This window comes from Aedes albopictus, chromosome 2, assembly GCF_035046485.1.
Source record: "Aedes albopictus strain Foshan chromosome 2, AalbF5, whole genome shotgun sequence".
Taxonomy (NCBI): Eukaryota; Metazoa; Arthropoda; class Insecta; order Diptera; family Culicidae; genus Aedes; species Aedes albopictus.
This window is the reverse complement of record NC_085137.1, coordinates 333,455,878-333,478,602: the sequence shown is the minus strand read 5'-3', so window position 1 is coordinate 333,478,602 and position 22,725 is coordinate 333,455,878. Positions and strand designations below refer to the sequence as shown.

The following is a 22,725-nucleotide window of genomic DNA, read 5'->3' as shown; positions in this document are numbered from 1 at the left end:
ACGATTTCCGAGATTGAGATTCGACTATTGAAGGTGCAGTAACAATCATATGCGACTGTAAAAATAAATATACGTTTTCTACGATTTCATTCACTTCGTATACGACGCAAGTGTGACGCAAACGATCAATATACAACATTGTTATAGTTGTATACGATTTCGCCGATTTTCATCATACCTTTAGGTAGCAAGCTCAATTTAACAGATTCATATACGATGTGAAGCGACGATTTCCACGATTCAAAGAAATCATATATACGATGCTAGCGAACTTGCAGCTTGACACTAAGAATGTATGTTTTTTTTCACGATTCTATACGATTCTGTGCGATCCTACCGATAGTATCTCGCACTTTTTATGATCGGAGACGACTATATGAAACAAAATCGCAATTGAAATTTAATTTGGCATGAAATGCGATTTTACGCAATCATTGTCAACAAATATACATATTATTATACAATTCTGATTCAATATATGAAAATATACGATTTTTTCCACACAATGATTTACGATATGTGGTTGGCTGGGCAGTAAACATTTGAGAATTTTTGATGCACTTCGAAAAGTTACAGCTAGTTGGCCATTTTTTGAAAAGCGAAACTTTTGCCTGTCCCGATCATTTTGTCTATCTCCTGTACATTCCTCTATTTTTTATGACTTCAACGTCATGTTTAAGTGGTATTTTCTTTGTAGTTTGTGACATCATTTCCGAGATTCTGTAGATTTTAGGTACCGTAACATGGGGTGTTAACAACTCATGGGGATTCATCTTCACACACTACTTTGAAAAATCGCCAAACCGTATAAAAATTGATTTACTTATTCCAAATTCGCTTCAAATGTTTGTTGGAAATAAAGGCATACTATAAGGATTACCACTCATAAAAATACGTTTTAAACTGGACACTAGACATCAAAAATAGAACGGCATTGCATTTTCTCAATTTCGGTACCATTCAAACATTCATTTGTGAAATCAGAAATATTATTAGGAAAAATATGTGAGTAATCGTTAGGTGTTCTACAACTCATTTCAAACGAAACTAAGGTAAAATATTTGATGTAACTAAGGTGGTTTTCGAACACCGACATTTTTTGTGAAAAAAGTCTAGTTTCATAAACTGGTGGGGTGTTAGGGGATTAAATTTCTCATGTAACTTTTTTGTTTGTATCATGGATGTTTGAGGCGATAGATTCATTGCATAGCAGTTACTATTCTGTATGACGTATTACAGATTTCATTTTGGGTTATAGACATCCCAACAGTTGCTATGGATGATAAATTCAACTAATACAATATAGATCTTCAGAAACAAGTTTTAGATTGATACATATAATTAGAAAGTTGGTCAAATGCTTAAATTTAATGCCGCAGTAGTCCCCTCTTTACAGAAGTTTGTGTTCTTCAGGTGTTTTGGTGTGTTTTAACGAAGGTGTATTCAAAATAGATTTTCCGTCTGTTTTCTTATTTAAATATTATTAATAATTGGCGCTAAACGTGACAGCTTTTTGAAAATGTTGAATATACTCACTTGTTCTATATATTATGTAAACCAGACTGCCACTAACTCGTGCAAAAGAAAGTATTTATGAAGATGACTCATGGCTGCTAAAATATCTCAGAATCTAATATACGACATATCAGCGATGCTCCAGAGTAGAAATATCAGCATTGAATACACAGTTTACACCCTGGGCCATCTAATGATGGTTGCATATAAAACATTTCAATATAAATGAGTTTTTAAGTGAACAAAAAACTGTAAATACACATCCTTAGTTTACAACCTGTTGGTCAGTCTGAACTATTCAATTTAGTTACTCTAAATAGTAACTGTGAATAATGTGTTTGTAAAAAATTGAAGCCACTCAGGTACAATTGGCGGTATTTTTTCAGATTTCAAGACTTTAACAAAAAAAAACTCATATACAAAGATAGATGACAATGAAACTGTCCCTGCACCTTCAGGACTATTATAAGCTTTTTCGGTGATGTTCAAGAAATATTACAGCACTGTTTACAAAAAATCAATTTTTATCTTTCCTTGAAATGTAAGAACTTTTACATTCATTCCCTTGAATTCTTGAACACCCCATTTTCATATTTTCCTAAAATTCGCACATTTTGTTAAATATGTTCAATTTTTCAAAAAAATGTCAAATTTTGTAATCTATATGCGTAGCAGGCAGCAAGACAATGATCGGACTGTTTTTCCTTAAAGTTTTAAGAAGTAGAACCCATGAATTAATGGGAACGAAATTTTTTTCCGTCCCTTAACACCCCATTTTACGGTATCCGAAATTTACAATGAACTGGCTTTGCCAGTGCAGATCGGTCATTATGGTGCAAAATTTTTGATGCGGGTGTTGTCATTGTAAGTGATATCAATCAATGAGAGAATTGCGAAGGGCAGTGAGAAGTCCTTCGGTTTGTTGATGGAAAACAAGAACTTCAATCAATTCGCTGAGAATTACAAAGGGGTAAGGACACTATTTGTTAAATATAAAATTTTGCTTGTTAACCGCTATGATTACAGAGGATATAATTAACATATAGTCCAAATACTTGGTTCTCCCTTTTATACACACTTCAGGTAGAAGACATATAAAATCATTTCATGATGTTTCTAGAGAATTGTGCTTTGAGCAGCAGCAGATCGTTGATCGTTGATTTGGGGCATTAAAATCTCCGTGCTGGTGACTAATTAAGACGACAGTAGTGCCTCTTAAAATTTCCATCCCCAGTGACACGTGCTTCAATTGACGTTCGATGTGGGCACCGCGGACTCAACTCATGGATAAGCACATTATATTTCCCCGAGAACGAGTTGTGCATTGTTGTTCTAGCATGGTAGTTAACCGATTGGCGTAAGCTGGGCTAGGCTAGGATTTATTCTTATTACTAGTGGGCTAGAACAGGGGTTGAGCCTTACGCGCGTTGTTTCGTCCAGACATAAGACGAAAGCAAGAAAAAAAATATCTCAAATCGTATTCGTTCTCCCAGCATCACAGTGTCCAATCACCTGTAGGTATCTACCTTGTAGCCGGTAGCGTCATATAAATACCTCTTGGAGATCAGCAGTAGCGTTTAGTCTCTTTTCATAGCTATTGGGCTGCACAGGTGCCAGGCAGCCCAGCAAACGATCATTATATAGTGTTATAAGCACTTGAGTGAGCGCAAATTTCATGCGTTTGTCGGTAGTTCGCGTAATACCCGTCGTTGTCGTCGTCAGCGGTGGTGTGCTACAGCCGTGGAGTCGTGAAATTTCGATTCGAATGATTGAATTTTAGTCACGCGTCCTTGAAATAAGTGCAAATACTCCAGTGTCGCAAACTGCGGTATTAACGATTTTTGTTTGTGTTGTTAGTATCCGGTGGCGATCCAGTTTGTGGATGATAGGCGCGAACCAAGTGCATCAGTTCAGTAAACAAAACATTCCTCATACCGTATAGATATTCCAAAAGTGCGCCAACTTCTAAGGTGTCGAGAGACCATAAAACGAGTGTTTTGAGGGAGTTCAAACAAGATTTACGATTGTGCTAAAATTGTTTAACGAGCGTACTCGCCGTTCGGTGTCCAGTGCAAAGCTATTAGGAAGAATGCAAAGCTCAATGATTCGAACGCAGCCTCGGCGTAGCCACCGATGTCAATGGAGGAGCCCAACACCCCAGATTGGCCACCGGTCAGGTACGCGGGTGACAACTGATAGTAGCACCACAAGCTGCCATATGATGTAAGTGTGATGATGGACGCGATCGCATTGAACTTGCCACTGAATTGAAGCCACCTCTCAGCATGAACCTGTGCGGCTGTGTTTACCTGCATTGGCTATACAGCATAATTGTGTCGGTTTGTTGAAGCACGCGTCTTGCCATTCTGAACAGACGGCGCGACGACTACCCCGACTGCTGCTGGACTTGGCCTAGTAGTGCGGAGAGGTGTTCGTTATGTGCATGTTGACCCGGCTAGCGATTAAGTGTGGTTTTAACACCGCGTTGATTGTTAATGAACTTGAATATAGTAGGTTGGTTGGGCATAGCACGCGACTTGGATGACTCCGCGAGAGGGTGGAATGTGAATGGGAACTTTTTTGTTTGTTGAGCTCATTATAGGAGAAGTGTGTTTTGAACTGACGAAAATCAATGGGGGTGTTCATCTGCCTAATATGTGTGGAATTTAGTGGATTACGTATAATGCGGATAATGGGAAGTAAGGCAGAGCTCATCTTTTAGCTACAAACATGTGGGTGGAAATGCCAAATCGTACATTAAAGATAAAGTTTTAAATATTCTTTATACCCAATAGAGAAGAGTGAATAAAATGTATTTGAAATGGTATTTGTTGAGATATTAACAATGAGAATGAAATTTGTTGATAATACAAACTAAAGAAAATGAATAAATGAAAAATGTTTCATTTAGCCATTGCACATGTTGTTCCTATCAGGTAGATTGAGATGTCACTCCCTACATAAAGAAGCCAATTGTTAAACACTCTATAAATGTGTCACTTCAGTGTTCCTCAGAAGCAGGAAGAATAAAATCCCCAAAAACTCACGAACGTGATTCATCAAAGTGTTAAATTGCATCTATTGTCCAAGCAGATCGAAAACATCCACCGAAAGTCGAATGGGCTTCCCCAGTTTTTAGCTCTGCTGTAGTCGTCAACCAGGCAGTCCAACCGGAAATCACGAAATTAATTTAGGGATTAAAACAGAATGGATTGACCATCGGACTAATTTGGCAACCTTTGTCTTGAATGAGGGCCTATAGTCCATTTTACATGCCGATTTTATGAATGAAAACATGACAGGAGGTGGCGTCCTAACACATGAATATCAATATCATCATCAACAATGTTGTCGTTTCGCAAAATGGCTCATAGTTCGAGCAGCCAGTTGATGAAACTTTGGAATGTCTATCCAGTGAATTGGATTAATGGACTGAAGTATTTTCAGGTGGAGAATTGTATGGACATCCTGTGTTATATACCCGAGCAAAGGCGGATAACAAAGTGATATCACTATGATAATAAACTGTGTTATCAGTGTTATCATTTTGTTATTTTTGTTATCATCTTTTTCGATTGATGATAACCAGATGATAACAAATTTAGTTATCGATAATTTTGGTCTATCGCGATAACTTCAAAATACTAAATGATAACAAAATATATTATCGGTTTCCAAACGCATATTTCAAAGCTTTCCCTAACTGAGAGTCTGATGAAGCTCGATTCTAAAAATAGATTCTGCTGTCCACCTTCAATGAGACTGTAGTACGATAGCGTAGCCTTTCATTACTCTCACTCTCAATGAGTCCCGTTGGTATAGGGGCTATCGGCTGCGACCGACAATCACTCGATCAGGATTCAAGTCCCGCCTGGGCGCAAAAGTTGAAAACATTGGTTGTAAATTGTAAGACTTTTATTCAATAGGTGATGATGTCGGTACAGCAGATTTTTACTGTTTTGGTCGGCAAAATAGCACTGAATGATAACTAATTGATAACAAAACCAGTTATCAATCAGCTGTAGTTTTTCATGTTGATAACTAAATGTAATGTTGAACAAAATATTGTATAACACAATTAGTTATCAACTTGAACTCAATGATAATCATACTTCTTATCATTTTGGTATTCGAGAAGTAAATCTGAGATCATTTTTGTTATGTTGGCTCTTAATTCAACCTAAATGATATCAAACTCAATTATCAAACAAATGATAACCAGGTAACAGAACTTGTTATCATTTTGTTATCCGTCTTTGCTCGGGTAGTGTGTAATTGAGCTCGCTGCACTTTAAATAGTTTGTTTGGCATCGTAATGATTGTAGAAACTCTCACAAAACAGTAAGTATAAGAAGCATTACAAGCAAGGCCGTAGCCAGCTTTTCCATTAGGATGGGTTTTTGGTTGTACTACCAGAAGTTTAATGAACAATTGACACAGTTTATTGAGATTTTTTGAACCATCATCAGTAAATTTATCTATGGATTTCTTGTGTACACATTTTAAACAGTTATTGAAGGTTTCAACTACAGCTTAACATCTAACTTTTGTCAAATCTTTAGAAAAATAAAAAACTTCGAAACTTTAAAAAAAAAATAAAATATTTGAGATACACTCCCGATCGAAAGTTTGGGTCACCCCCTCAAAAACATGTCATTTTTTAGGCCCATATCTCCGTCAATTTGCGTCCGATTTTAAAAGCCTAGATCTCATTCAAAAGATAATAAGTCAAAGTTATATTGAACATGATTTAAATGAAAATTTTCAAAAATGTTTCTTTGTAAACTTATGCTAAAGTTGCAAGATTTTCTAAAAAAAATGAATATAAACTTACGGCAGTGTCGCTGGAAATTGCGTCGACAAAATTTTAAGATAAGAGCGTTTATATAACCTATTTTCTATTAGCTTTCGACTGATTTTTACCGAACTTGGCTAAAAACTCTAGGAAAAAAGTTATAAAGTAAATTAACTCTTGATGTCATCGACCAAAAGTTTAAGGTCACCCCTCAAAATGATGTATCGGCCAAAAGTTTGGGGTCACTATCGCAAAACATAGAAATGGGATTTGTTGATAACTTTGCCATCTTTCATTCAATTTTAATTCTTTTTGGCTTATTTGGATTTGGATGGGGATTGGGACAGGTAGGGAAATAGGAAAAATACCCTGAAAGAGGGTACTAACGCACAAGCGTACCACAATGGGTTCAAACAGCGCCCTGAAAAGGGCACTGTAATAACGCATAAAGCGAAAGAGAGCCTTTAGCTCTTTACCACAGCGGGTTAAGAACAACAGAATATCCTGAATGTTCAGGTCTCTGAAGTCAGTTTCACTTAACCCTTCAGCGCGCGCGCTGTTGTAAAAAGTACAACACCACCAAAAAACCTCGCTCGTTGTATATAACGTGCTCGCGGTGCAGTTTCGGTTGCTCGATGGCGCGCGTCCTGGAAGCTTAATAAGTGTTTACCGAATACTCCGAAACGCAGTTGCGCAAAAACTGGACAGTTACATATCAAATGATACGAAGTTCCATAATCGGATTCACAGCTATCAAATGCAAATGTATCAGCTTGCTGAATATTCGCCATGTGATAGCTGAGTCGGCAGTGGCCAGTCAATGCTTTGACCAGAATGCTGCTATTCTACTTTGACAGATTTGTAAGATACTTCGCCACCCTTGGAGATGGCTCAGTACAATACAATTTGGTTTGACGACATGACTCGAAACTATTCCAGTATTGTCTGTGTTGAGTAGCAGTCCAGGTGTGAATTTGAAGCTTTACCCAACACTTCGATATCGGAATAGCTGGCTCAGGGCCAAAGAGGTCATGTGATGCTCCAGTGCGAGCTAACTCATCAGCCAATTCATTTCCAGCGATGGAAGAATGACCAGGTACCCATAGAAGGTGAACAGCGTTTGCTGAATTCAGCTCCTCGATTTGAGTTCGACAAGCGATAACTATCTTCGACCTGGAGTTGGCCGAAGCAAGTGCTTTAATAGCAGCCTGGCTATCTGAACTGAAGTATATTACTTTGCCCATCACGTGCTGTTGAAGTGCTGATTGCACTCCACACATAAGAGCAAAGATTTCGGCCTGAAAAACGGTGCAGCCTTAACTCACGAGAATAAACACCAGACCTGCTCGACCTTCGAGAAGGGAGCCATCAGTGTATCATACGATGCCGTCTGAAATACTTCTTTCCAGATAACCAGATGTCCACTCTTCCCGGGACGGGAATTTCGTGGAAAATGTACTACATATATGGAAAATTACAAGCAATTGTAAGATCACTTGGAGCATGAACAATTTTGTCCCAATTCACCAAAAGTGAAAACAACGAGGTGTGTTGATGTGCGGTTCACAGGAGTTTCCTCTAGTAGACCGAGTACCCGTAACCGGTAAGTGCTAGAAAGTGCTGCTTGTTTGAGATGAATGTGTAGCGGGGCAACGTCAAAGAGAACTTCGAGCGCTGCCGTGGGAGTTGAAGAGAACGCTCCAGACATCGCCATTAAGAACACCCTTTGGATGGCCTAATTTTGATTGAACCGTTCTCACTTCGCCCTTTTGTCACCACACAAGACATTCATGAGCCAATATAGGCCGAACCACAGTTGTGTAAATCCATTTGATATACTTGGGTTTTAGACTTCAAGTTGTACCAAAAGTACGCCGGCATTGCCCAAAGGCCATACAAGCTTTCTTCATTCTGAACTCAATGTGAGGTGTCCAGGAAAGCTTGGAATCAAGAAAAACTCCAACGTACTTTACCTGTTCAGTCACATCGATTTCAGAATCAAAACGACGCAAAGGTCGAACGCCATTACGGTTTCGCCTTTTCGTGAAAAGAACAATAGATGTTTTACTCGGATTAACCGAAAGGCCATATTGGCGACACCAACCCTCAACTACCTAAAGGGCGCTTTGCATCAGGTCGAAAAGGGTGCTGATGCACATACCAACTAACAATGTTAGATAGTCGTCGGCAAAACCATAAGTTGGAAAACCGCTATTATTGAGTTGCCTCAAAATCGTATCTGCTACGAGATTCCACAAAAGCGGTGATGAGACTCCCCCTTGGGGGCATCCACAAACACTCAATTTCCTAATCGCCGCTTGACGCAATGTCGAGAAGATGTCGGTTTTTGAGCATTTGGTGAATCCAATTGGAAATCATTGGAGATATACCATGACTCCGTGCGGCTTCCAATATGACATCGAAAGGCACGTTCTCAAAAGCACCCTCGATATCTATGAAAACACCCAGACGAGACTGCGTTTGAGCGAATGCTTTCTCGATATCGTAAACAACCTTGTGTAAAAGAGTCACAGTGGACTTACCAGATTGGTAGACATGTTGGTTCACATGAAGAGGCACGTTGGCCAGATGAACATCACGGATGTGATGATCCACAATGCGTTCTAAGCATTTCAGCAGAAAAGAGGTCAAACTGATAGGTCTGAAACTCTTTGCTTCTTCATACGACGCACGACCCGCTTTTGGAATAAACTTTACAGTAATATCTCGCTAGGATTTGGGAATATATCCTGTAGCAAAACTGCAAACAAGTAGTTTTTTCAAAACATGTTTGAAATAATAAAATCCCTTCTGAAGCAAAATAGGATAAATCCCATCTGCCCCAGGAGATTTGAAAGGAGCAAAGCTATTAAGAGCCCATTCAATCGATTCTATAGTTACAATACTCCTAGCCAAAGCTAAAGAATCATAACTACAAGAAAAGACATCAGGTTCATCCGAAGATGTAATATCCACACATCCAGGGAAGTGTGTGCTGAATAAGCATTCCAGAACTTCTTCATCAGAGGAAGTCAGATCGCCATTTGGCAAACGAAGTTCGTTCACCCGGAAATCCTTAGATTTCGCAAGGATTTTGTTTAACCGACTGACTTCACTCAAGCTGGAAACATTTGTACAAAGGTTTTTCCAGCCGGACCGTTCAGCAGACCGGAGAGCTTTCCTGTAGACCTTGTGAGCCGACCTGAAAGCCTCCGAACCAGCCGAACGCGTCTGTTCCAATTCTTTGTACATTGTTTCCTGAGTTTCGCCAGATCAGAGTTCCACCAAGGGGTTCCTCTTGTGATCTTCACAGACCGTAGGAGGCATGTTTCTTCAAAAGATTCTATGATGAAGGTCGTTGTAGTATCAACGGCAGCATCTAAATCACTTGGAGTGTCAATGGATGGTGAGTATCCATGAAATTTGGTCGCTACCAAAACAGTAAAAAGATCCCAGTTTGTTGACCGAGGATTCCTGAAACGCAATGTTTGCGAAGTAACATTTAAATGTTCAAAAAAGATATAGCGATGGTCAGATAAAGATTCTTCATCTGACACATGCCAATTGGTCAGCTCGTGACTAATTCTGCTAGAGCAATGCGTTACATCTAACACTTCCTCTCTAGCAGATACCATGAAGGTTGGGCGGTTGCCTATGTTAAGTAAAGCAAGATCTGTACTACTTAAGCACTCCATCAAACTGGAGCCTCTCAAGTTAATGTCTGAGCTGCCCCAGATGATATGGTGAGCATTAGCATCACTGCCAACAATTAGCGGAAGGTCTTTTGAAGTACAGTATGCGATGACTTGTTTGAAAGCATCCGTAGGGGATGGTTCATCATGCGGTAAATAAACCGAACAATAGACGTATTTCCTGTTGAGATTTCCAACAGATACATCAATTGTGATAGCACATACTCTGGTGGATAATTCAGAGATAAGTGTAGTAACTATTGCGTTGTTGACAAGCACACAGGCTCGAGGCATGACACGCGAGTTTGCCATTTCATGTTTACTGAAAGTAGCAAAAACCGGGTTCACAAGGTTTCCTAGATAGAAATTTCCCTTACGAAAGTATGGTTCTTGTACCAAGGCCACTTGAGCTGTACCATTTTGCATAAGTCTGCAAAGATTGATCGTTGCTGTTCTTTTATGCTGAAGATTGATCTGAGCTATCCTAACCATAGCCACTACCCAAACTAGGTAAGATTAAACTCTTCGCAACAACAGCACAACAAAGAACAGCAACAATAAAACCAAATCGGTATCGATTGGAAAACGCCAAAGGCGAGGAAACACAGAATACACTGTGTAAATCGCATAATGCGAAACCATATAGGTGAAAATATAAACTAATTAACAACATCTTCATAATCCCGCCCTTATTTAGCCTCAAGTGAGACTGAAGAAGGGCAGCTGATTGTCTCGGAGAAACACAAGGTCCACTGCACCATTGCTCCGGTTAGCGCAGTAAGGGCTACATACTGTGGAGGGCGCCCTGGTACTCCACAGGCTCCGTTAGCGGTTAGGTTTTTATTAGACCCCCCTAGCCATTCATTCCTAGGCACGGTAAGCATGAAGCCGCATCACACCATGAATTAGGGGTCACCTGTTGGTGAACTCTTACCCCGGAACAGGTGGTCCGTAGTGTTATTCTTAGCCAATTGAGACAATCGCTACCGACACTACACAGCTATCTAGGCTGATCGAGAAAAGAAGTTAATATTGATTATCAAATTCATACGGACTCGAACAGCCGTGTTTCAGTTAAAAAATAATGCAAAAAGCACTCATGAAGAGCGCGCAACAATTTTTTAAAGTAATAATAATTAATATTTATTTTTTAATTTAATTTAATATTTAATACACCTTGATCGTTGATCGGGATCGAATATTCCTACCGTTTTTGTTGTGAATCACGGTGTACAATTTTTAGAAGGTGAAACATTCCGGAAATCTGACAGTTTTTTGATGACGTATTTCAAATTGTTCAAAGGCGTAAACAAAAAAAAATCTGGTATAGTTTATTGCATTGCTAACTGGACTGCGACAGAGTGCGGAATTGCATCAAGTCGTTCCGGTGTCTTCACCACACTTATTCATCATGAGTTAATGAATAAGTGCGGTGAAGACACCGAAACGATCTGACAACAAATCGCACTTTTATTTGAGATTCCGCACTTCCTCATCGTACTTTTAACTGCGAAATGCGCAATACTCAACATATATTTGATCAGCGTAGAAGGCCGTTAAAACGACGTCACATGTTTACGTCTAAATTTGATGTTTACATTGGTAACTAGCCTGCCTTGTGATCTTGTATGCCGTGGTTGTGAACAATCTTGGGAGCGATCTTTGTCATTAATCTATAATCAAAAAATAAATAAATAAATAATTAAACAATTAATTAAACAAAGCGTTGTTGCCACGCCTTCTTTGTTGCTTGTTTTTCGCTTGTGCGCTGTATTCTGCATACACTGCTAATAATATATGTACGCTTAACACATTATATTTTTTCTCTTATTGTGATGAAGTCATGCTGTTAATAAGTTGATTTGTATTTTTCTACGACTTCAGCAGTTGCATCGCAACAAGTTGAAAAAAAAAAAATCAACACGCAGAAAAATTGATTGTATGTTCGACAAAATGTGGAGTCAAAATTGACTTACATGTTTGGTCAAAACGATTCAAAAATATGTCGACGTGAAATATCATATTCGACTACTCGGCTTGGTTTGTTTGACAAGAAAGATAAAAAGTGCATTACATTACAGAAGCTCCAAGTGAAGATAGCCACCAGTTTTATCCGACTCAAGTTATATGGCACACAGTTTGATAAGCATTATCAGACACCACTGCTTTGATTGCATGGTCGACTTATTCGCCAGGCTTTCCATGGCATTCGGTCTTCGTGTGCTGTCAGTTTAAACCTTTATCTAGTTTATCGACCGTTCTTCGCCAAGACAGGCTACCACTAGCTTGAATAATTGATTTTCGAGCAATAAAATAATGTCAGTTTTTCTAACATAGTTCTATGATGTAGTGTGTTCGATTTTTTTTTGTTGAAAAAAAAAAAATAGTCTTTTATTGCAATTGTTGATTTATTGGTGGAAATTCGGACATTATTGCTTGAAAATCAATCATTCATGGGAAATTGATTTATTTATGCATCTTTTATTATTGCTTCCACCCCTATTTATTTATTAGTTTTGAATTATGTATGGACATTTTTAATTTATTATGGTGTGTTTAATTGACTGCCCAAATGAGCAGCTTTAATGCTTTAATTACGATATATTTTTATATTTTATAGCGCAATTATTTTTATTTTTACAATTGAACTCTCACTATTATCACTTTTCTTTACAATTGTATCGTTTTTGTTACTAGGCTTTTTAAATGCGTTGATTTTTATGTAAAACAAACATTATTAGAATTCATTTTATTAGAGACGTTTAGCGGCGTCTGTCGTTCAAGCGTATTGTAAGCTACGGTGTGGGGGTTCGATTCCCCCTCCAGTCGCAGTAAACATATCGTCGAACGGAAAATTATTCATTGGACAACTGGGTGTCGTATATGTTGTTCGTTGTGTAGTGTAAGTTATGTTCAGTCTGTACAGCCTGTGATGTATACTATTTATAGTTTATCTTAGACTAAGTACTGTAAACCGGGGTCAAATTGATCAGCGGGGTGAAATGGATCACTCGGGTACTACATTGTAATCCCATACTAGGAACTCTTAAGCGTCGTAATGATCTTAAATTTTTTACGTCATCTGATTTGTAGATGTCTAGAGATGAGGGCAGATTTTAAGTTTTTTTTTAGAAAAAAGTTAGTTTTGCCTTATTTTTCAAAGAATTTGCAATGCATTTCTCATTTAGCTGAAATCATTGCTACTAAACAATCAATCGCTAGGTAATAGGATTTCCCGTAAATTCTCTGTTTTAACATTTTTGTGGAGCCTTGTTTGGGGTGTTATGCAGCTAACTAGAACATGGAATAGTTATAAAAAGTTCATTTTATGAAGAAATAATCATTTATTGTGATAGAAATCACTTATTTCAAATGAAATTGCCTACCTTTAGACGTCTAAGTGGAAAATTTCAAAATTTAATTTTGCATTTAAAGTATTAAATTCAGTAGTTGTAAGATTTTAAGCACGTTATTCGTTTTAAGAAGAGCAAAATTAAGCGGTGAGGGAAATTTTCCTTTCCAACCGATGCTTAATTGTATACTGATCAATTTCGCCCCAAAGTGGCATTTCCAATATTTTGATATTTGGAGTTCCTTAACTTAAAGTTTAAATTTGTTGAACAAAATTCTGTCACATGGTTCCATGGAAATCCACTGGCTACTGGTTTTACATAAATTCTTTTGGCAATATTTGAACAGGCACTGATGTTATCCGCAAAAGTTGTTTTAAAGTGATCAATTTGACCCCGGATTACGGTATAGTTTTTAGTACTCCTCCCAAGATTCTTTCAGGTATACCTTCCGGGATTGCTGCAGGTAGGATTCCTTTAGAGAATTGTGCGATTTGTGCAGGGATTCCTACAGGATTTTGTCAAGGAATTTATCAAGATTTTTTTCTGGCGTTATGTTGGGAGTTATTCCTGAGATTCTTTAATCAATTCTCCTGAGATTCCTTGAAGGATTTACCTCGAAATTCTTTCAGGATTTTCCGGGATTGTGTTAGGATTTATTCTCAGAATTTTTGCATTGATATATCCCGGGATTTCGTCATTTATTTTTACCGGGTTTCATTTAGGAATGTCACTTAAGAATCATAAAGGGATCCATCCAAGGCTTTTCCGGGAATTCCTCTAGAGATTTATCCAGGTACTCCTTCCGACATTCTTTCAGGTGTTAATCGCGTGAACCATTTAGTATTGCTTCATTGATTTCGCATATGATTACTTTAGTAATTTATTAGAAATCCATATTTCATTAGAAAATTCTCTCAATTTCCCTAAGATAAGAAATTTCTCCTGGATTTCTTTAGAGATTTCTGCAGTGATCTTTTTATTGATTTCTCCCGAGATTCTTTAATGAAGAATTTTTTTTCATTTTTTTTTTTTGGACTACTTCGACAATTTCCTCCGGGACTTTTTTCTGCATTAATTCATTTCTTGAGGGTGTCTCCTAAAATTACGTCAGGGATTACTCCAGGATTATTCTGTCATGGGTTCCATATGGAATTCTTCCCGGAATTCCGTTTGCAATTCCTTACGGAATCCCTTCATCGATTTCTCTTAATATTTCTTTAGGAATTTCTGCAGGGATTCGATCGATGATTTTCCTTGATTTCCCTTCCCAAGTAGCGCACATCTCATAGAAGAGTCACGCTGCGCAGTTTTTGGGTGCACATGAGCTATTGTTATGTTATTCTAACCCCATGTTAGCATTTCTTCAATTGGACTCGCTGCGTGACTCTTCTGTAACATGTGTACTACTTGAGGTTAAAAATTCCTCCCTTCCCAACAATGAATGCCTAACAGTGAAAGTATTAGCTAATCTTTGGCTGGTCAATAGTGTCAGTGGCTGAACACAATGACAGCTGAATTTGGGTCTGAAGTACGGCTTCCCGAGCAGAGTCTAACAACAAAATGATAGCAAATCGAAAACCCGATTTGTATTCAGCATCAAATTGATAACACATTTTGATATCAGTTTGTCTTGATTCAATTTGATTTCAAATTTAGATTTCGTTTTGCTGTCACTTCAAACTATTATAAAAAAAAAACAAGTTTTTAAGTTATTTCAAAACTCCTAGGCAACCTTATACAATAACTCTAAGGATTTTCCATTAGTGTAACTAACTATCTTTGGCATTTAGGATTTCATATCAATCGAAAAACCACTATATTTAACGATTTTTCCATTTTTTCGTAGGTACTGATAACAAAAACAGTTATCAACTGGCTATCACTGATAGCAAGAATTGTTTTCAGCTTGCTGTTTTGGGAACATTTTTCTGCTCTCATTTTTGATGTTTTAACCGTTAAAAAGGCCAAAACGAAAGCAACCTGAGTTATCATAATTTGTAATATCACAATATCAAAATTTGTTTTTAATTTGCTGTATAGAAATTTAAGTTATAATCGTATAAAAAAAATCATAGCAAAAACCTTTCTGGTGGCATAAAACAAAATTTCGAAGAAAACTAACAAAATCCCAAATTTGTTTAGTTTATTTATTTCCTACGTCTTCAACATACAGTGTTGTACAGACTGATTAAATAATGCTATTTCATATAAACAATTTGAAATTCTTCAACATTATTTCGTTTACAACATTTACATCATTACAATCTCACAATTCAATTAAACACAAACATAACAATATAAACTCAATTGCAGTAACATCAACATGAACAATATTATCGGCATTATACAAACATAATACATATTAAACATTATCACTTCAATGGTTTCCATGTTTCGGTAGTGCGACAACGAAATTCTCTAAATCTTATACCAGACGGCCAAGTTGATGGAAGCATGGCCATGTTCTTATATTTAGATTTCAACATAATTTTGAACGATATATAATCTAATAAGCTATAGTCCATGCAATTCGAAACAAGTTTTACAACTTTAATGCTCTCTTCAAAAGGGACTCCAAGGCATCGATGTACCGTAAACCGGGGTCAAATTGATCTCCGGGTCGAAATTGATCAGACGATTTTCCATTAGATAAAACATAGTTCAAATAGTTTCCAAGCAAATATCGTTTAGTATCGGTTCCCAACTGCACGATAGTTGAAAGGAAATTATTTAAAATATGCTAAACCTAACTGAAAAACGTGTGATCAATTTCGACCCGAAGATCAATTTGACCCCGGTTTACGGTACATCGATGCCTTGGAGTCCCTTTTGAAGAGAGCAATATCCGAACGTCATCCTCCGAAGTGTCGCAATCGATGTTTGTGAGTAGTAATGAGAACGAACGATCATCATCACTACTTTTTTCCTTCATCGTACACTGCGCGACGTGTCCACGTTCCGATTCATTTTTGCTTCTGTCGTTTGTTTTTTTCGGCAGCACATCAGATACAATCGGCGTTGTGTGCAGAATAGCAGGAGATGAAACATGCGGGGTGATTCGCTGTAGAGTTTCCATTAGTAACGAAACTTGACATTTTAATTCGGTCAAATTCAATTGAACTGCGGTCGTATCGAGAGACGTAGTCGTGTTTTGCTTAGCATTTTGCCGCCAATCGTTGAAACCAGGTAGGCACTCTTCGCAAAGCCATACTAGGCCTTCTGAAGCCGAACGTTGTTGCTCTTTGCTCATGCCAATGCAGGAGATATGAAATGAGTTGCCACACGGACCACCACATACAACACCTCAAAATTCCGTGAATATGCAAATTGCGCAACTCTTGCAATGTTTCTTTGAATTTGAATTCATCATTCCGGCTGAATTATACGAATTTCACGTCAATTCCACAATAATCCGTCGGGTCACAGAGTCAATTTTGAATTCACAACAGTTGAAACGATTTAAAGTGTGAAGAAAATAGGAAATTACACAATTAATCCGGCGATCGAACACCGAGCAAACAGTCAGCGAGCGGTACTCAGTTGAGTTGTTTTTCAAGTTTTTACAGGTACCTTTAGAAACTGAGGTCGAAATGGAGTATGCTTTTGATGACCTCAAATATGTTGCACTATGATCGTATATCAATCTCATATTTGCTGGATTTTCCTATTAATATGAGACAATTATGTGATCAAAGGCAGTGTTTATGTAGGGTTTTCGAAATTAACATTGACTGTTCTCCTTGACAGTGCAAATTTAAGTTCAGACACTCAATAAGCTGCTACAAGGCGAACTTCAAAGAGAATTGTTCGGACAAGCTTTGTAGTTCAGAATATAGGTATATGATGTATAAAAAAAATCTTATGCATATCACGCTCGTTTATTATACTTGCAATTAGATCTCTTTCAAGACGTTTGCATAAAACTGTAATTCATTTGAAATCTCACGCGATAGTTCCGGATCCTTGTGCGCACACCTGTTCCAGTTAGTTACTCAGTGTAATTTTCACTATCGATTCACATTGAATATTGTAGAAACCGGTAATCTCTAAGCTGATTTGACTTCCATGAATTGGTCCCCCCTCTTCGAGTTGCATACATTAAACGTGATTTTGCCCAGCCTGATGAATTATCATTAGTCGAATCTGCTATTTCGCATGCAGATCAGCTCGTAAAAGTAAATACTGCACGCACTTGACGTTGTTGTCGCCTGTCTTTCAATTTCAGATTGATCTCAGTTGGTTTACTACTACTATCGTTGGCTAACTATACCAATGCCCAGCTCACCAGGAGATTTCCCGACGATTTCCGGTTCGGAGTGGGTTCTTCCTCGTACCAGATCGAAGGCGGTTGGAATGAAGGCGGCAAAGGAGAATCCATTTGGGATCGCTTGACTCATCGGTTTCCGGAGAAAATCGAAGATAGCAGCAATGGGGACATGACGGCTGATAGTTATCATCAGGTAAGTTTCAAGCAGTTGTCTATAATTTAAGAAGTTATTGAGTAACTATCAAACATTTCTGTGTTATGGCAATAAAGATGTCAGCTCTCTTCCAAACTTTTATTAATTCCTTACGTATGCATTATTTGAATGTCTAGTTATTTTTGCATGCTTAAGTACAACCTCAGCGTCCTCCCATTTACTTCACTGTACTTGTATACATTGAGCATTTGGAAACGTTTCTTGAAAATCATTTATTTAATAAATCCATAAAATATGTTATGATAGCTCTTTCGAACTCTATACATATTTGTTTACAAGACATTGTTCAACAACGCACTACTAAGTAAATTGCGACTTGAAGTGAGCTCATTTGGAAACTCACATGTTCTACACTCAGCTGAGATTGACGACACCTTGATTGGGCATTTATGAGTGCACTCGGGTTGAGTCTAATCGAGTTGGCTTGCCCTGACCGTTTACCGACCTGATCCAACATGTGCCGCACTGCTGCTGTGGTGGTTTAGTTAATGAGTTGTGATTAATTAGTTTGTTTTGCGGTACTTTTATTTCAGTGGCGGCGCGACGTAGAGATGGTACGTGAGCTCGGTGTTGACATCTACCGGTTCTCGCTGTCCTGGCCTCGGATTCTTCCGAGTGGGTTCGTAAACAGTGTCAGCAAAAATGGCATCCGGTACTACGGCCGGTTGATCGATGAACTGCACAAGTACAACATTACGCCGATGGTGACGCTGTACCATTGGGATTTACCACAACGACTGCAGGAACTGGGTGGCTGGACAAATCCGGAAATGATTGGATATTTCAAGGACTTTGCGCGGGTTGCATTTGAGCAGTTCGGGGATCGTGTTAAAATCTGGACCACCTTCAATGAACCGTGGCACGTTTGCGAGCAAGCTTACGGAATTGATTTTATGGCTCCGGCCTTGGATTTCCCCGGAATCCCTTCATATCTTTGTGGACACAATCTGCTGAAGGCACATGCAGAAGTGGTTCACATGTATAGGAGACGGTTTCAGCCTAAGCAGCATGGATCTATTGGGATAACTACCGACGTTTCTTGGCCAGAACCCTTGACAAACAGTGATAGTGACAAAGAAGCTTCCGAGCAAGCAATGCAGTTCTATGTGGGTTTTTAGATCATTGTTCTTCTTCACACTTCTATTGCATGATAACTTTTTTCAACATCTAGGTCGGCTGGTTCGCTCATCCCATCTTCTCCGAGAGTGGTGACTATCCGCAGGTTATGATCGACCGAGTGGCGGCACTCAGCAAACAGCAAGGATTCTCCAAGTCACGTCTGCCGGCTTTCACCCGGGAAGAGGTGGACAAGATCAGGGGGACTGCCGATTTCTTCGGTATCAACTCGTACACTACGGTGCTGGTGACTAAGAACGATCGGAATAATTCCGCCAAGTATCCGGTGCCATCGTACAACCACGATATGGGAGTGGTGGAGTCCAGTGATCCGAGTTGGCCCAAGAGTGGGTCGGTGTGGTTGCATGTAAGTATATTTTTTCCGAGTATTCAAAACATGGAGCGAAGCATGTTGGTAGCTACCGTCGTTGGGGGTGACAATGGGTCAAACGGAGGAGATTGGGTCATACCATTATTTGAAATATCTGATCAAATATTGCGATTTTCGAATCAAAAATTGTATGGTGTCATACTCGTAGTTGCCAGTTCCTGTCGAAAAATTAGGTTTCTAGCGTAATTGGTAACTTTTGATAAATCTTCGATAAAAGCATAAAAACAAGACATTAATAATGCCACTTTTGAGGTTCGATAGAACATCACATTTTTGGGTGGATTGATACCTTGATTCACACATTTTTGAATTTCAAACTCATAAAGCCTGTATCCGCAATAATCGGGACACCGAAGTACAGCTGCAGCTATGCAATATATACATTAAAATTGCTCAAATTTGGCCTAATGACATCTTAAGATGTGTTCATTTCACCTACAAAATTTCATGTGAATCGGTGCAGTACTTTTTGTTGTAGCAATGAAAGAGTAGAATGAGCGCCATTGAATTTTGTACAGCCCCTAGTTTTGCTTGTCAGCGCTGAAACTTTTAAATTTGGCAAAGGAAATGGCTGAAATGTTGAACACAAACTTCTCAATCTGCATTAGTTGCATAGGCAAAATTTCAAAAATTCGATTAACTATCAACAATTTTATAGTCGAAACGTGTATTGGGACTGAACGTGGTTTTAGCACCTCAGACAGCAAATAGTCAGCACCCTTTATTGTTTCGATTGTACTGTTGAAAGTACTATATCAATAATCATCAAATATTCCAAGCATAATACACACATAATCAATAGACCTGTTCACTTTTTTTACCTACCCGTGTCATATCAAATTATCAATCCACATGCAAAAACAAGGCTTCAGTCCAAAAATGAGCCAAATTGATAAAGGTTTAGAGGTGTATCAAATCGATTTCGTGTTTTTTGAGCATTTTCACGAAAATGTACTCCAATATCCAGAAAATTGCGCCGAAAAGGTACCGAAAATACCGTTAAATATAGTTAAAACAACACTCTACAACTTTGCCGAAGACACTACGGTGTTTAAATTGCGTATTTCAAAGTTATTCAACAATTTTCGTTAAAAAAATCACGGAAAAATACAATATTTTTCCGATTTTTCATGTAAAAGTCATGTTATTTTACATTGTTTTACGTGACTAATATAATGAGCTATTGCTCCTATGTGTTACGAACATTTCGTCCATACATCATTTTGGTGTAGGAATTCGTTTTCATTGATTAATTATCAAAAGTTTGCCACGTTGATACTAAAAATTGTACAGAGTTGCCAGCACAAAATAAAACAAAGTTACCCATGATTAAAACGTCATTACACTTCTTTGTCTTATCTGCATTAGTTTCAAATTGGTGCAGATGGTTGAGCATGAGAGGGAGCAGGCCGTTAGGCCGAAAGCCGTTAGGCCGAAAGCCGTTAGGCCGAATGCCGTTAGGCCGAAAGAGTCGTTAGGCCGAAGGGGTCATTGGGCCGAATAGGTTGTCACGTTTTATATTGCACAAAACGAAATAAACATGAGAAAAGTCGACATCATTGGGGATTTCTGGGAAAATCAATAATGGAGGCGAAGTAGAAAAGGTTTATAAGATAGCATCTCGAAAAAGCTTATTTTTAGTTAGAAACAAAGAGTTATGGTGAACGGGCACAGCCAAAGCTATCGACAGGATAAAGATATTCAATACAGTATTATGGCGCCAGCACCAAACCGAATAGCGACGTTTTGACTAGCTGTGCGTTCAATGATGTACTATCATATTCGTCACTTCCGATGTATGTTGTAAACAATCCAAAATTAACAAAAATATTTTTCTCAAAAAAAGTTGTTCGATTCTCAACCGAATCCATAACAACATTGTCAACATAAATATACCGCATTTAGTTCACTACTGGACTGCGAACTGCGACTTTATAAGTGCGAAAACGTAAATAAAAGTGCGCGATTGCATCAAATCAAGTTGATGTCTTCGGCGCACTATTTCTTCAATCTATGGAGAACAAGTGCTCTGAAGACACCGAGTTGATTTGATGCAATCGCGCACTTTTATTAGCGTTTTCGCACTCGTGAAAACTAGTGCGATAGCCCAGTGGTGAACTAAATGCGCTATATACTACTTGCAAATGAATGTAATATAAATCAAAAAGGCTATTATACCTAACCTAAAAGCATCAACATCATCGTGCTTATCGTGCTTATTATCATTCTACCATGAGCAGGATACAAAAAAGAAAACAGCGCAAAGCGAAAAGGGGCTGTCCATAAACCACGTGGTCATGAGGGGGGGGGGGGGGGGTTCGGCCGATGACCATTTTGTATGGACGAATAAAAAATTTTGTATGGAGTAATGACCATGGGGGGGGGGGTTCGGGGCTGTCCATAAACCACGTGGTCATGAGGGGGGGGGGGTTCGGCCGATGACCATTTTGTATGGACGAATAAAAAATTTTGTATGGAGTAATGACCATGGGGGGGGGGGGGTGGTTTGAGAAGTCCCAAAAAAATGACCACGTGGTTTATGGACAGCCCCAAAGCTGTCAGCATAAGTGGTTAAGAACAAATATAGCATTTCAGCTATTAAATTTATCATCGGGGATTTGCCCTTCTTTTAAATATAGGCTGTTCTTTGTAGTTTTAATGTTCTACTCACTATGAGCATTACAGCATTTAAATTTTTCATCGGAGATTTTTCCTTCTTTTGAAAATAGGCTTTTCTTTCTAGTTTAACTATTCCACTCATTATAAGTATTGCAGCCATAAACTTTTTCATAAGAGTATTTCCTTCTTATGTACATAGGCTTTCTTCTATTCTAACAGTTATACTCACTATAAGCATTACAGCTTTTATATCTTTCATCGGAGATTTTTTATTCTTCTAAACATAGGCTGCTCTCTCTAATTTGAGTGTTTAACTAACTATGAGCATTACAGCAATTAATTTTTCCATCAGAGATTTTTCCTTCTTTTGAATATAGGCTTTTCTTTCTAGTTTAACTATTCTACTCATTATAAGTATTACAGCCATCAATTTTTGCATAAGAGTTTTTCCTTCTTCTGTACATAGGCTTTTCTTCTAGCCTAACTGTTATACTCACTATGAACATAACAGCTATTAAATTTTTCATCGGAAATGTTTCCTTCTTTTGAAAATAGGCTGTTCTTTTTTCATTATAAAAAAATCATTTTCATCACAGTTCCTTCTTCTTCTGAACATAGGCTGTTTTACTCATTTACGTATTATAGCTAGCAACTTTTTCATCTGATATTTTACATCTTCTAAACTCTTTCTAGTTAAACTGTTCTGTTTCACGGCGGTAGTCTACTGCTGCTCTTTCTAGATTAAATTAATTTTTTTTAATAA

The 22,725-nt window shown here is 38.2% G+C and overlaps 1 protein-coding gene across 1 annotated transcript in view; it reads left to right on the top strand.

The window, feature by feature from the left end:
- The first annotated feature begins 3,087 nt into the window (after positions 1-3,087).
- Positions 3,088-22,725, top strand: part of LOC115267620 (myrosinase 1-like) — a 37,375-nt gene continuing 17,737 nt past the window's right edge. Inside the window, exons 1-4 of the mRNA XM_029874761.2 lie at positions 3,088-3,738; positions 17,581-17,815; positions 18,370-18,942; positions 19,008-19,319. Of these exons, the coding sequence (XP_029730621.2) occupies positions 3,605-3,738; positions 17,581-17,815; positions 18,370-18,942; positions 19,008-19,319 (1,254 nt within the window). The 5' untranslated portion in view covers positions 3,088-3,604. The remainder of the gene's footprint in view (positions 3,739-17,580; positions 17,816-18,369; positions 18,943-19,007; positions 19,320-22,725) is intronic.